Here is a 16378-nt window from a genome sequence, read left to right as displayed (position 1 = left end):
AAACTGCAACACCTGCACTACTTTCTTTTGCCACAAAGGCAACATCCCTGGTATCAGGTGGACTTTCTACACCCCCGGAGGCATATTTGGGGCAATCTCCCCAATTAGGACAGACATTCAATCTGTCCCCCGGGGGCCAGAAATACACTATTGTCCCTTCTAGGAAGAGGGTATGGCTCGATGCCAGGGTGGGCTGCACTCTACTTTTATTCTGGCTCCTTTTTTAAATGGCTGGTGTTTAGTGGGCTTTCTTCCCCCGGGAGACAAATTGAGGGTAAGTACTCATATCCATCCCCCGAGTGGGGCAGAAACCCTTTTGGGCCAAGAGGTGGGTGACAGCAGGGCCCCTGCTCAAGGATTCTGCTCCCCCCACATAAAATACTACAAAAATGTAGTTACTGGGGGGCAGATTGGTGGTAATTACTTCCATCTGCCCTTCAGGGTGACAATAAGACTGTCACCATAGGTTTTTTGGGGGGTGGGGGAATGGCCATGCCCATAGTTGGCACCCCACCACTATATTTATTTTAAAAATAGATCCTTGTGTCTAATGGCCTTTCTGCCCCCGGTGGGACAGATCGGGGGTATTTACCCCATCCACCCCCGGGAAGGGGGGCAGAAGGACTATCCCCATAGTGGGCAGCTCACGCTACCGAAATAGAAAAAACAAAAAACAAATCCCTGGTGTCATGTGGGCTTTCTGCTCCCACTCCGGGTAGGGGGGCAGATTGGAGGTAATCACCCCCCATCTGCACTCCAAGGGGCAGAAAGTTTTCTGGGGGGTGGGAGCCCTTGGTTGACTAGCACTTGGTTGCACTCGGTGGAGCCTCTGCAGTGACTACTGATATTTGCAGGAACCCAACTTAAAACCTTTAGGCACCCCACTGAGCTGCTGTAGGGACCTCCCTGAGATGCTGCAATCAATCAGCTGTGCACTAATTTCCGAAGTAGAAATCCAGACTTATGACAATCTTAAGTCTACCTTACGTTAGGCAAGTAGGCCAAATTTACGAAGGTTTTTGCCCTGCCTGAGTCCACCTTGAGACTCTTTTTCTTAGTTTAGGACATTCTTAACATTGTTAAGTTAACTTCTACTATTTTAAACCACACTGCTAAAGTACTTAACATTCTCTTTCGTAATAGAGCACTCAGAGTCTCATTAAGAGTTGGCAATACAAATCTGGGCTACTATGAGTTCCCTGGTGTCTCTAGGCCATGAATCACCAGGCCCATAATCTCCGGACTCGATAATATCGGGTCTGGGGACACCATGCCCAAATTTGTAGGCAGTGCTGCAGATGTGTAGGCAGAAATAACACACAATAGTCACCCTAGGTGAAGTAAAATGGGCATTGCCCTCCTGTCACCATGGCTGAGAGCAAAGCCCCCCACTCATTTATCTCCTACTCCAGACAGGTGGTACATGGGTGCAGATTGAGTCTTTTTATTTTTCCTGGAAAACAATGGGTATTAGAACCAGTATTTCTGATTCCAAGTGTTATCCCACATTCCAGGGCAAATAACTTGTAATCCCAGTTATAGGTGTAGAGATACTGGCTGAATCGGTGATTTTCCCCCTTTGGCATCCCCACACTTATCTCAAGGGCACTCGTATTTAGGCCCTCCATCTATTTATACAAGTTAGTTACTGTAATCAGAAGCAAGCATTACCAAAGCCAATAGATATGGGCAATATTCCCTCTACGTTTGTTCCTCTGTGTACACCAATAAATTCTATGTGTGTACTGCATCCAAGGCTATGTGCATGGATGACATGTGACAACTCACTAAGCAAGCAAGCGAGTAAGCTACTTGAATTACAGGTATTTACCAGAGGTGAGATCACTCACTCCTAACCAAAGATGACATCACAGATTTTACCTCTTTTTCTGACTCTTAGACAGCAGCCCAGCAGCCACCTATTCAGTTGAAGCCAGCATCAATTGGGGTGGTGGGGTGGGAGGGAAGCAGGGGTGTGGGGGGGGGTTTAAGGGGAAAGAAAATAATTTAAAACATAATTGTAAAAAAACGTACTGAACCGCTGCTTCTCTCCTCCGTCTTTCCTCCTCATCCCTCAGCACCACTGGAACAAAACAGTAAGCACACCCAGGCTCCCTAAGCGATTGGTGTGAGCACCGTGTTTCGGCGCTCAGCCAGGGAATGGGAGCCTGGGCATGATCTCCACCCAGGCTGTAATGCAGCCTGGGTGGAGAACATGCTAAGTGCGCATGAATGTTTGACCGGCACCAGACGGCCGGCCAAACATTCATACTCACTTTCAAAGTGTGCTCACCACTCCCCCGGCTCCTGTGTCAGAGCAGCCCGCCCCGCCCTGCAAAGCTGCCGCAGCAGGACAAAATAAAATGAGAATAACCTTGAGTTATTATCATTTTATTTTCCTTTAGTTCACTGCTGCACATAGTGGGGCGACTCCCCTCCGCCTTAGCGGAGGAGCTGCCACTGCACCTATTGATGAGTTAATAGGGGTAAGGAGGACCAGGAGTGGGCACTTCAGAAAGTTAGCAGATTGCTATGAAACCAGGTACTGCTAGCTTCATGCTTCCTGAGAACAGGGATAGCGACAGAAGCACCAGGTGTATGAAAGGTCAAGTATTGACTCTTCCTACTGTCCATCCATAATTAACATAGGGGAGTGATGGAAGTATGTTTAGACTCATTACCTATTCTATCCGTGGCCTCTAGACAGAGACCTTGGAAGGATGTGCAGTTTTGATTTAATGATGTTGGAATTTATGTTGGTTTATAAGTGAGAAGATTGCATGGGAGCTACACAGCAGTCAAAACATAAAGAAAGCAGGAGTAATGTAACCCTTGGAGATTATTTTCTATGTAATGGGTTTATGAGCAAACAACCCAGTTGGATCCTGCTTCAACAGATTAGTTCTGCAGTATGTACAGTCGATTTGGTCTTAGATGGAGAGCAGGCAGGGATTGCACACACCAGGAAGTATGAGATAAAACTGTGGCACTTTGTGCACCCTTTCCATTTAGAGCTCCATAAGCAGCCAGGAGTCTTCGTTTTAGCGCATTAATGGAAACGGTTAATTTTAGACGGCTTTAAATTGCAGCCATATATGTACACAGGTCCTTCAGCTTGTTGACATTCTAATGCACCCAGTGATTTAAGTGGAAATAGGAAGGTGGGGAGTCTCTGAAGGGGTGTGGCAACAGAGGCATAAGTAGGAATCCTTTTCAAGAGACTTGGTCTATGTGACTAAGAATGTGACATATATAACACGTGAACTGGAAACATGTACTTCACACAGCACACCTGTAGATCTGTATTTGGGTGCCTTTTACAGTTTTCTGGCATATCAGAGATGTCACATAATGACCATACACCTAAAACAAGCCAGAACAATTGGTTGTGCCAATGCGTGTTGTATCAGATAAATAGGTAACAACCATGATCATTTTGAAAATTAGTAGAAGTTAAAAAAGTTTAATCTGAAAATAAGAGACAGTGAATTGAACGTTACAATGATCTATAGACTGGGTAGCGGTCTTCAGAGTGTCTGTATTACTCTGGTTCTCTCCTTGACCCTACATCTCTAGCTCCTTTAGACACTTACACCATTTCATTCTCCACATCTTTCTAAAATCCTCCATCTGCATATATTACACATCATCTCCTTCCTTTTCCTCATTGTCTTGTCACTCTGCCCTTCTGCATGTACTTCCTTGGGGAAACAGCCTTTACAACGAAGGATACACAACAGGGTGCCTTACGACTAAGGCTTCTCAACAAAAAAGTCTTTACCAATACAGACTTTTACAACAATTTTTTTACAACGATTTTGTCTTTACCACGGATGCTTTTTTCCAGGAAAATTGTGGTAAATGTAAGTATTTTGGAGGTAAGTAGAAAGTAATTTTATATATATATATATATATATATATTACCCACTGGCGGTCGCCAGTAGGTAGTTATAGTTAGGACCACGTTTCCATAGGAAATCCGCAACATTCTATTTTGAATAACTTTGGCGCCGGTCGACGAATCCTCGCGAAAATAGGTGGGGCGCTACGCTCCGCTCCTACCCTGAAAGTCTCGGGGGGATTCGTCAAGCGGGGGCTGAGATAAAAGGGGGGTCCCAAAACGCGTTTTTCCCATGCATTTTTCCATAGGACCTTTAGACAGGGATACAGCCCGAACGGCTGAACAGAATTACTAGAAATTTGGCAGAGAGGTAGTCCTCAGGTCAAGGAAGTGCCTTTTGTAGGTTTGGTGTAAATCTGTTCAGTAGATTCTGAGAAAATAGCCTTTAAATCAATATATATATCTGAGCCAGCTTACGGTGCGCTTACGGTACGCTTACCGTACGCGTACGGTGGCGTGCGCGAGCGCGATTCTGATTGGCTCTTAGATCTAAGTAAACATTCGAATCGGCCGAAACCAGGAAGCGGCGGCCGCCATTTTCTCTCTCGCACTGAGAGTGATTTTTAAAATATAAAGCCCAAAAACATGTAAAGGGGCTGTTTAGACAGCTCCCACACACATAGCCATGTTGAGGGAGTCCCCAAAGATCCCCCAAGGCCAAAAACTGAATTTTTATTTTTTCGGTAATTTCGCCGATTACGCTTACCGTACGCGTACGGTAAAAAATTTAAAAAAAAAAAATTATCCACACTCTCTCCACCCCGTGTGCAATTGGTGCCTGAAGGGCAATTACAATATTACCTTTCAAAACGAAGTGCATCATATGTCCTCCATGTGCGCACGGTGCGCGAAGCGCATCGTGCGTACATGGCCCATCTAGCGTAACGTGGGCACGCGGTGCGCGTAGCGCACCGCGTGCCCACCGTGCGCGCACGGCACTAACTGCGTAAAGTGGGCGCGCGGTGCGCGAAGCGCACCGCGTGCTCACTGTGCGCGCACCGTGCGCGAAGCGCACCGTGCGCGCACGGAACGAACTGCGTTAAGTGGGCGCGCACGCCATGAATGGCGTAAAGTAACTTAGCATTTAAAAAAACGTACAAATTCACTGAAAAAACCATAGGTTTCACACACGTTATAGTTAGGAATTAGCATTTAAAAAACCTTGCAAATTCACTGAAAAAACCATAGGTTTCACACATGTTATAGTTAGCGGAAATTTTACTGATAAAAAACCAATGAAATTCCCCCGTTATAGTTAGTGCAGGCAACTATAACTCACGCGACCGCAATCTTCTGCTGATGACATATGTGTCTTTATGAAAAAAAAATATTTGTAATATATGTATAGCTAAAAATGTATGGAAGAAGACATGGGCAAATAAGTGTCTAAATACAGTATTAGCATCAGCAGAGGATTGCGGTCGCGTGAGTTATAGTTGCCTGCACTAACTATAACGGGGGAATTTCATTGGTTTTTTTATCAGTAAAATTTCCGCTAACTATAACATGTGTGAAACCTATGGTTTTTTCAGTGAATATATATATATATATATATATATATATATATTTAAAAATAATATATACACACATATTTATGTATAACTTTATTTTGGTTGTGAGACCATTACATTACATAACAATAAATACATGCAATACATAAAAAATATAACAGCCATAATGAATACACAATACCAATTCGGTGGGATAAACATTTAATCATAAACATTGGACTCTGTTTGGTCAGTGTACTCATAGCGGCTTGCCTCCAATTATCAAGACCATGTGATCAACGTGTATCATGATTTTTAAATTCATAACTATTTTAGCATTTTTAAAATTTCATTCACTTACTTCAAACCATGCACAACAAATATATAACAATCAACGATAAAACATAGCACGAATTATACATCCAGGGTGACATGATAAAAACTCCCTTAAATGAAATCATATCTGTGACATTTTGTCATATCCATAAAGTGCTGGATGCCTCGAATAGTGAACAATCCTAGATAAAAATTTCTATAATAACATTCACATTCATTTTGTCCTGACTATAATTACAACTCATGTAATGCAGAAACCTCTCGAGCAACCTAGGACATAAACTTCTATTGCCTAAACCAGACGCTCATCAGAAACCTACTTACAGCAAAAACAATAGGTGATGTTGTGTCGGATTTTAGTATCCTCAGTGCAACTCGATAGCGTCTGAGTCCCAAGTTACAACAAACAGGGCGAATCCACTTTCTCCGTAGGTAATGATATTCAGTACAGAAAAATAAATATGTTCAATAGTCTCTAGAGCATAACCACAAGCTGGGCATGTAGTTGAGTCTGAATTAGCGGCCCATGTATTAAATGACCGTTAAGATAAGCAACCTAGTCTAAATCTCACGTAGAGACTTTCTGCCACAGGTGGTGTAATCAGATCATAAAAGGGCTCAAACTTAGGATAAGGCTTAAAACTGAAAAACTCAGTGGTTAGATGCCCCATAAATCTGTTTGTGACACACCTTTCCTCCACAAAAGCCCAGTACTTAGCTTTCACAATAGCTGTATATTTTTTTCTAATGCATTCCGGGCAGTCCCAAAGATGGATCAACCCCAATGATCTACAACAAAATTTGACATGGAGTAGCCAAGAAATCCATTTGGCAACACTTACTATTTTAAAACTTCTTTCAATGATTCACAGTATTCTTCTAACTCTAGCCAGTACATCAGTGTTTTTATTGCACCCACATCTCCAATTCTCTTCAGCCCTAAGTCAAAAAACAATGGAGTCAGTGGAGTACTAGCTGGTACAGAGACAAGCGATCTAGCAAATATGTTTTCGCTCACCACTAATTTGTGCATGTCAACTTGACCCCGGTGTTCTGCACCATAGAGAGATGCATTTTGGGTTTTCATCTGGTAAACTTCGAGAGCAAGGGTAATCGACCGGGACAAAGGCTGTTTGTGGAATCGAAATATAAGTTTGGATTTGAGACATAAGGTTAGGTAACTTTTCTCAAGTTGGGGATCCCAACCCAGGGTTTCTGTTAGCCTCACTCTGAGGTAATTGAACTTGGACACCCTCTCAAGGAGTTTACCCGCTCTCTTCACTGGCCTTGTTTTACCCATGCTCTTACCAAATGCCATGTACTTGGTTTTATCTACATTTAATTCCAGGCCCCTGATCTCACAAAATGCCAAGAATTTGTCAATTAGCTTTTGGAGTCCCATTGAGGAAACAAAGTTTACAACACAGTCATTAAATCGCACTACATTTACAACGCATTCATTACATCGCAACATCCTTTACATTGCATGTCATTACAACACAGCCATTACATCGCATGTCACTACAACGTATGTCATTACAACGCATGTCACTACAACTCAGGCATTACAGCGCAAGTCATTACAACGCATACCATTACAACGCATAGTACCCTTACACTATCTGACACATACCCTACTGTTGCACTAACTGGAGTTAGAATAGTAATTTTTACCCCTACACTATCCAACACTTACCCTACTGTTGCACTCACTGGAGTTAGAATAGTAAGTATTACCCCTATACTATCCAACACTTACCTTAAATGCGATGTAATGGTATGCGTGGTAACAGTATGCATTGTAATGGTATAATGCGATGTAATGGAATGCGTTGTAAAGGTGGTTTCTAAAAATGCGATAAAATGGCATGCGATGTAAAAGAATGCTTTGAAAAAGGATGTTGTGATGTAAAACCTGCGTTGTAACGGCATACATTGTAAATGTATGCGTTGTAACGTCATACATTCAGTAATAAGTAGTGAGTCGTCAGCGAACAGGAGAATTGGTGTTTTCTTACCATTTAGCAATGGAGAATCATTTCCAAAATTCCGCAGTTCGTTGACTACCTCATTTATATAGGGGAGAGTAATATAGGCACGAGCAAGCAACATTGGCTTACCCCATGCTAAATAGAAATCTTGGTAGTTAATTCACTGTATCTCCCCCACCTAACCTGTGCATAGTTACCCTCATGCAACCACGCAAGCAAATTTATCAAGTAAGCTGGAGCTCCCATCCCTAACAAAATTTGCCATAACGTTTCCCGTGGCACACGATCGAATGCAGCTCGAAGATCGACAAAAGCTACGTACAATTTTTGCTTATTTTATATTACGTACTTCCAAATGAGTAAAATAAACCTAAACACCAGGTCACATGTGCTAGTTTTAGTGCTAAATCCTGCTTTGTAGGCAGACAAGAGCTTGTTGTCATCTATCCAAATGATCAATTTATACAAAACTTGTCTTGCAAAATTTGTTTGCATGTTATCTATAAGACTGATCGTTCTATAGTTCGATGGAACAGAGGCATCACCTGTCTTGTGTATAAGTATTATTTCCACCCCCTCTCCAGGTTTCTGGTATTTCTCCCCCATCAGCAACAGCGTTAGACAAGAGATTTTTGTAGGGGGCCCAAGCTAAATGCTCTGACTTGTACAAATTGCCCGGTATCTGATCAGGCCCAGGGACTTTCTCTGTTTTCATTCTATCAATGGCCCTAAAAGTATTGTGAAGGCTAAAGTGGGGTCCTACACTACCATCATTGTTTCATGACTCCATAGATTCGCGATTGAACATGCTAAAAATACTATCCGTTGGGAAGATAGCTTCCCTCTCATCATAGAGCTTAGTAAAGTGGTCAACCCACTTCTCGGGTTGAATAAAACAATCAGGTGTAGTGACCCCATCCAGGCTCGCGTGTGCTATAATGTACCAGAAAGGGCGGTTATACTTACACCTTGCAGCAACCAGTAGGTCCTGCTACTTCTTATCGACCCAGTGACGCTTAGCCTTTACTAGGGCTATTATATACCTTTTACGTGCGTTAGCCACAGCTAGGTGATTGCCCTCCCGAATACCTAGTCTTCAGTCAGGTTTTGCCTGTTTACACTCATAATTATACCAGGCACATTTCTTCCCCTCAATGTTTCTTCATGGTGGGTTGTGATAAGACTACGTCTTTCAACTCCTCGAAAAAACCTCCCTGGGCTGTTAGTATTACATCAGGTGATAAAGTAGCTGTATGGGAAAAGTAGCTGTATCAATGCTGGAAAAATAACACCCAACATTTGATAGATCTTAGGCCAGGAAACTCTTCTGAAATTACTAGCTACTAAGTTTTTTTGGTAGGTTGATCGGCTGCCGGACAAACCCCTACTAAGGGGGATACCTTTCATAGAAAGAAGGAGGGGATTGCGGTCACTGTCTAACTGAACGGTGATCATCATATCACTCACCAGTGGCCATAGTCATATCTGGATATAGTTGATGACACTAGAACTAGGGCCTCTCTTAAATGTGGTCTGCTTGTGAGGGTCTTAGCGTGTCCTGCTATTGCATGCCCTTAGACTCCTCCCCACAATCAGGGAAATAAGCTAGAAGGCTACATTGGTGTTACGTAAGCTTCCTGCTTTGCTTGATAGGTAACTCTGGGTGGGTAACTCCGCTCCGTCAGCAGAGTTTGCAGAGATTTGCCTACTCCGCTTTCTGTGGCAAACGTGGAGATAGGCAAAACTCCACCTCCATGGCGGAGCGGAGTTAGCCGCTCCCTCCCCCCCTCCTAAATGCTTTAAAATGATAAAAAAAGGCATTTACCTGTGTTTCTGCTGCCTCTCCTGACGGCCACTCTCCTTCCTTCTCCTCTCGTGTCCTTCATAAAAAAACACTACATCTTGCGAGTGTGCATGCCCACGCGCAAGACGTACAACGTAGAGTTTTTTTCAATGAAGAAGGACACGAGGTGGTGAGGAGCAGGCAGGAGAGTGTCCAGGCAGGGGAGGCAGCAGAAATACAGGTAAGCGCCTTCTTTTTATCATTTTAAAGCATTTGGGAGGGGGGAGGGAGCGGAGCGAAGCGAAGCGCAGCTCCACAGAGATTTTTTCAAACTCGGTGGAGCTCCGCGTAGAGGCACTATGCCAGCTCTGCCCACATTTATCGATAGGTTAGGGATTCCCCAAAACTCGTGTTCATCCTCAGTCATAGGGTCGAGCAACGGGGAAGGTGCTAACATGGTATTAAGGTCCCCAGCTACCAGCACCCTAGTCTGTGGCTGGTAGGTACCTACCAAGTCATCCAACATAGATAATGAGGATGAGTCATTCCCTGGGGAAACTGACCTAGCATAGACATTAAAAATAGTTCAGAATAACCCTAACAGGGAAACAGTCTGAATACCCATTAAGTCCGGTGAATAAACTTGCAGCTGTTTATGGGTGCATACAATAGAAATTTTCACAAAAATTGCTATACCACCACTTGTCCTCCCTATGTGCTTTGGGCCTGACACCTTACTGCTGTATGTGGTATACTCACTAATGAATATCCTATCAGTAGCCCAGGTTTCCTGGAATATACAGATATCATTATCATTAATAAACATAAGCCACCCGGGATCAGAGAGTTTAGGGTAAATCCCTGCTAAGATCCAAGATAAGATAGACAAACTAGAATTAAAAGAAAGATCTTCCACTTTGGTACTAGTAAAGGCCCTTACCTTGGGTCTGTCGACAGCAGTACATCATTAGTGCTCAATCCACCATTAGGGTTATTTGGAACAGGGTGACTAGTAGCTTCAGTTACAAAAGGCCTTACCAAAGGCACAGACCCCTTAGATTGACAGGTTATACATATTAACAATCCCAGCGAGCTAATGCCTGGGGTCGCAAATGCTATCTTGGCCACACCATTAGCAATAAGACAGGGTATTTCCAAAGGTTTACCAGTTTCAGGCTCAGCGGCTCGATTATTCACATCATTATGTGAAATGAAAACACTTGTGGACCAACGCCTAGCTGGATCCTCAAATATTGTATGATTCGAAAGAGGTGCAATTCCAGCAGAGACCCCAAGTCAGTCCACATCCCTCAAGGGTGATAGCTGCCTTCCTCCTCAATAGGCAAATCACATCCCAATCTGCAGTATTTAAACTGTATACTTGAACTATTGGGTGGGCAGCACCTAGCATCAAGGGCAACCAGATTATCCCCCATCCTCCCATCTCTCAATGTCAACTCGATCACATCATAAGATGAATTTGTGGTTGGACACCTCCGTGCACTAAGAATGTATTCTCGAATCACAGAAAGACAGCCTTTGACATACCTAATTCAGTGCATTACCTTATTAATGTGGGTCCTCCAACTCCTGCCTACCAAATGAGGAATGGATTTTTTGGATGTTGACCATTGAGATTCTATTCACAGCAAGATTATACCTCTCATTATACCTCCTGTATTGGTATATGGTAGGGCTGTCCCACCTCCCCCATTCACCCTCCGCAGGACTCCAGGTCACACTTTAAGATAAATAATTTAATGGTTTTTGATTTCATAAACATGTTTGGAATTCTTGTTTGACACCGGTCTAATCATGCCAATTTAAGTGGTTCCCTTATAGGTACAGCAGCTAAAGGCTGTACAGCAGCAGGATTTAACAATTATTCACACTCGCCCAGTAAGTCATCTATCCAACCAATGACACAGTTTCCACCCACCTTTTTTGGCTTGCTTTTTGATTTCTTCATTTTCCCAAGACCACTTGCACCCACCCCTGCTTTCCGTTTACCCATGATTGCTTGTGGAAAGTAAACAGCCTTAGCAGATCCCTTGTATTGAGGCTGTATTAGTCCACTGTGAGATGTAACACAATTAGTAAACAGTTACAAAGAACCTGGTGTGAGCTACTCCCTGGACAGACTGCCCTTCAGTGCTACATAATAACAAAACAAGTCTTGAAATAATCGCAAACTCAGCCCTCGTGATTAATCAGTGTCACATATGGATATAACCACACTAGTTACTCGTGCAGTTAGTACAAGAACAGTACCTTGTCTGAAGAGAGTTAGGAGGGGGGGGGGCAGCCCTGCCTCTTCCTGGTGCTGACAGGATCAGGACGGGCCCGCCCCCCTTGGCCTGGGTGCGGCACGCGCGCATCCCATGGCGCGTGAGCAGTGGAGTGCTTAAATGCTGCCTGTGGCCCCTCCTCCTGGGGCAGTGTATCCTGGGACCAGGAGTCCCGTGCAAGTAACAGGCTGCTGGCTGCAGATGACAGCAAGAGTCCGGCATCCTGCAGCGTGGGAGTAGTGGAGCGCTTAAATGTGCGAGACTGCTGCCTGTGGCCCCTCCTCCTGAGGCAGTGTATCCTGGGACCGGACGTCCCGTGCAAGTAACAGGCAGCTGGCGGTAGATGACAGCAAGAGTCTGGCGTCCAGAGGAGCGGGAGTAGTGGAGCGCTTAAATGCGCAAGACTGCTGCACGTGGGGCCTCCTCCTGGGGCAGTGTATCCTGGGACTGGGAGTCCCGTGCAAGTAAAAGACAGCTGGTGGTAGATGAGAGCAAGAGTCCAGCAGTGGTGATGCGACGAGCACAAAGTAAGTGCTTTTATTTATCAATTTTTTTACTTTTTCTATCCTGTCGTCAGTCGACTTTCCTCCCCAACCCGCCGACTCCCGCCCCACCCCACCACCCTTATCTGTACTGGCCGTTCCTGTTTCTTTCCACAAGTTAATCGTGAGTATTCAGGACTAGTTTCAGTGGAAAGTGCACCCATCACAGAGCCAAAGTCTACCTTTACGACTTTATTCACTAATGGCATTAACGGGTAATAAAATTGGACTTTTTCCTCAGTTTAACTTGAATTTTGGTCTTAAGTTTAACTGAGACCAAAAGTCAAGTCTAACTGAAACTTAAGACCAAAACGTAAGTTAAACTGAGCCAAAAGTCTAACTTTCCTACTCCTAAAGGCGCTTTGTGAATACCGAAAGTTGTAAAGTTAGACTTTTGTCGGGCCCTTTATTCTGTTCCACTTTTAAATGTTGGCAGACATTGTCTCTCTTTGGCAGAGAAATAAAAATCTTGTGTTTAAATGTAGTAAATGTAGTAAAGGAAGCTTTCACTTTGCAACATCACAGGCTTTACCATCACAAAACAACACATCACAATGTGAAAAAGGTACTTGGGAAGTTGGAAATATCTTTCTGGCTCACAGAGTACACCTAACCACTCATTGCAGATCAGAAGTTGAAGGGGCCTGGGGGCTTTCGATCCACAATTGAATATCTCAGTGGTTTCTCTGCAAGCCATTGCCGGGTTACCAACATGTCAAAGAAAGTGGTACTGAGTGGCAAGGTTTAGGATGTCCGTGACTGTCTGTATCCACTCTCTGTCACAACTTTGGGCCTCAGATAGGGAAGGCAGTGGTCCAACGCCAAATGCCTTTCTAGGAATGTTGGCTTTATTTTTCGCTTCAAGCTACTGTCTCTTTAAGGGACAATGTCCTGAATAAAAAAATCAAAGTAGGCTTTCTGCAAATGTGAATGCATGTATAGAGATCTAATGACCCTTGCAAGCCCCCTCCTCTCCATTCACAGACTTTTGCAATGTGTTTGAGAAAGGATTCCTGGCTCATGCATATTAATGAGGTAGGACTTTTTTGGGATCCTTGCAAATTTTGGTTTTGCGCAGTCACTGGTTTGTACATCAGTTGCTGCTCAAAACTAAAATAGTCTCATTAAGAGACTGCTACAGAAAAAAAAGCAACCGCTTCCTTACGTGAGCTTTTTACGTCAGGCCCAAAATACCGAAATTGACCGATGACTTCCGCTCCACCACTGAGCCTGCATGTCGCAAAAAATGATGCTGTGTACTAACGAAGCTCCCACTTGGTGCATTAAAAGTCAATATACACTTCACAATTGAAAGTACGTAGTATCTTGATATTCCTATGTAACAGTTTGATAATCCTTGGGTTTGGCTAATTTATGTGTAAAGTTAATTTAGGCTTTCATTGAATTTATAGTTTTACTAACATTTCATAGCAGCAATTATTAGAAGCTGAATACGTCTGATCACTGGCTTGGGCAGGTTTTATTGACAACAACATCATTGCCAGACTTCTGGTTCGCTCTTACTTTGTGGCTTCTGTGACCGATTTGTTCAGTCATAACCCCTCAGGTGGGCAGCTGGTTGCATTCGGAAGGAGATTCTAGGGCGTGCCATATCCCAAGACTGACATGACCACATACCAATGGAAATGCAATTCAAGCTTTTGTCAAGCAGTTTTATTGGGTGTGCTGATTAAAAGATGAATGGCAGGGGTTGTTCCTTCGGCGCGGGTGAGAGGAAGCGAGTCCAGCTGATGTTTGCAGTGGTTGACGTTTTACTCCAACCTGACCTTCGGGTTGTTCAAGAAGTCTGACACCTTGATGAGCCCATCAGGACCAATTCTGTGGGAAAAGTGGACAGACACACATTAATGGGGCAAGTTCAATTCAACACAATACACAACCGGAACAAACGTCCAGACCCCCTGCCTCAACCTACGCTCCCAGTTGTTCCTGAATCTCTAGCTATTTCTTTCCTATGTTCTTTTTCATCTTGGCCCCATGTTGCATGTGTCTACTTTTAGTCCACTGATGCCCTATTAAAATAACCTTTAGTGCTGCTATTGTAAGGACTTATTTGTCCATTTTAACATTTAACTTCGTTTTTCTCATATATTTTCATAATCTCGTATATATTGTAAATGTATTATAGTGAGTTGTAACAAATGAGTACATTAACTCCAGCTAACAAAATGTTACTAGCAATCTAATGCTAATATATATAGGGTTGAGGGTGACCACGAAAAATGTGATTCTCTGTTCTTTTGATAAATAGACACAGTCGCAACCTTCATATCTTTTCGAAATTACATTTCTCATGATTATACATAATGTAGCATTATTTGCTCCATTTCAGAGTGTTCTTTTAAACAAAGTTAAATAATTCCTGTGCATGCTTCCTTTCCCTTAGGAGATGAAATATCAACTTCCCACATGGATATGAGAGTGAATGTCAAAGAAGCATTATGTTCATAGACCAGTAGATTTTCTGATTCTCGTGTTCATAATAAAGGTAAAACAAATAGCCCCTTCGCGCTTAAATTTGCTAACATTCCGAGCACTGTACTAGACAATAGTTAAACAAATGATCATCCTCATGTTTTGACAAGGTTATTGGTGGTGCAAATGTTGAAAGGTAGAGCATGTCACATTTCCTGACTGTTCAGGTGGCCTAGTGATAATTACACATGGTAAATAATGATACAGTGGTGCCTGTTTTTTATTGGGTGTGATAAATAGCACATATTATGAGTTTTTCCCTTAAAATAGGGCTCAACATTCAGATTTGGTGCTTACTTCACTTAAACCCACCTGGCACTGTAATTACTGGGCATCTTTCTCCTAATAAATTGTGGCAGGGTTACCATGTAAAACTCATAAATCCACTTTGTGTGGTAACAAGAACTACCACATATATCGGTAATTATTGGCCAACTGGTAATGAGGGTGTAAGCGGGAAAAAGAAACAACATCCTCACCGCATCCTGAACACCTTTCACTGCCTATACTCTAACCCTAAAACATGGCGACTTATTAGGAAATTTTATTGGGATATTTGACTTTCATAGAAGTCCAATTGTCCAAACTCTCTGTAAGTCGCATTAAAGACAAAGACGGAGCTCACACCATCCAGAGGTGAGATTTCAAATTTTCAACATCGCAAAGGGGTTGATAGACACCCTTATAGCACTACCAAACTGCTGTGTTAAAATGCCAATCCAACCTATCTTGGAAATTTAAGGGGTAATTCTAAAATGTAATAAGTTATCTGTATCTTGACAGAACCAATTTTTAGTTGCATAATGATCAGATTTCTTTGTCTAACTCATAACTATAGTACAAAGTGATAGGATTTCTTTATAAAAAATGCTTTTAAAATCGCAAGCTGGAGTCAAACCCAGCTTGCTTGTGTAGAACCTGCTGCAATGTTATGTTAAGTTATGTTATGTGTAATTGTCGAGCACGACTCACCCAGGAGGGTATTCTAGCACAGAAAGCAGGAGTAACATAGGCTAAGCTGGGAGCAAGGCTTGTCAAAGAGCCATGCTTTGAGTTTCTTGGTGGAATTCAAGAACTGAGAAGGTGGCTCAGATGTGCAGAGTCAGATTGCTCCAGTCTTTGGAGCAAGGTAGGAGATAGCACGACAGCCGGATCAAGTTTTGTGTATCCGGGGGTTGTGTTAGAGCAGGAGTCTGGCTGAGCGGAGGTGTCTGGTAGGTTTGTGGAAATTAATGTGGTTCTTGAAGTATGTGGGGCCGATGCTGTGCTAGGTTTTGTGTGTGTGTACCTGAGGACTTTAAAGAGTGCCTGTTTGTGGATAAGACGCCAGTGAAGGTCTTTGAGGTGCGAAGTGATGTGCATGCAAGTTATAGTTTCAGTGTGAGTTTGGCAGCAGAGTTCTGTATGGTCTTGAGTCTTCTGGTAATTGTGGATTGATTCCTATGTCAGTGGCGGCCGTCACGCATCGGAGTTGAGGGGGTGGAGGGGTTAACGCGGGAGAATGCAGGAGAAGCAGGTGTAAATAAAAAAGTAAGAAAAGCTCCATAGCTG

General features: G+C 43.2%; 2 protein-coding genes across 9 annotated transcripts in view; one reads left to right on the top strand and one right to left on the bottom strand.

Annotated features, from left to right (window-relative positions):
• LRRC20 (leucine rich repeat containing 20) overlaps window positions 1-16378 on the top strand; it is a 1457380-nt gene that overhangs the window by 1082106 nt on the left and 358896 nt on the right. The gene's annotated exons all lie outside the window — the stretch shown is intronic.
• Window positions 13855-16378, bottom strand: part of LOC146867232 (ropporin-1-like) — a 315883-nt gene continuing 313359 nt past the window's right edge. For all 5 annotated transcript variants that reach the window (XM_085614858.1, XM_085614864.1, XM_085614861.1 and 2 more), the window contains one exon: window positions 13855-14170. In XM_085614858.1, the coding sequence (XP_085470984.1) occupies window positions 14104-14170 (67 nt within the window). In that variant the 3' untranslated portion in view covers window positions 13855-14103. The remainder of the gene's footprint in view (window positions 14171-16378) is intronic.

The sequence above is a fragment of the Triturus cristatus genome, chromosome 1_2 (genome assembly GCF_964204655.1).
Source record: "Triturus cristatus chromosome 1_2, aTriCri1.1, whole genome shotgun sequence".
Taxonomy (NCBI): domain Eukaryota; kingdom Metazoa; phylum Chordata; class Amphibia; order Caudata; family Salamandridae; genus Triturus; species Triturus cristatus.
Note: the sequence above shows the minus strand (reverse complement) of the source record. Positions and strands in the feature narration are given on the sequence as shown.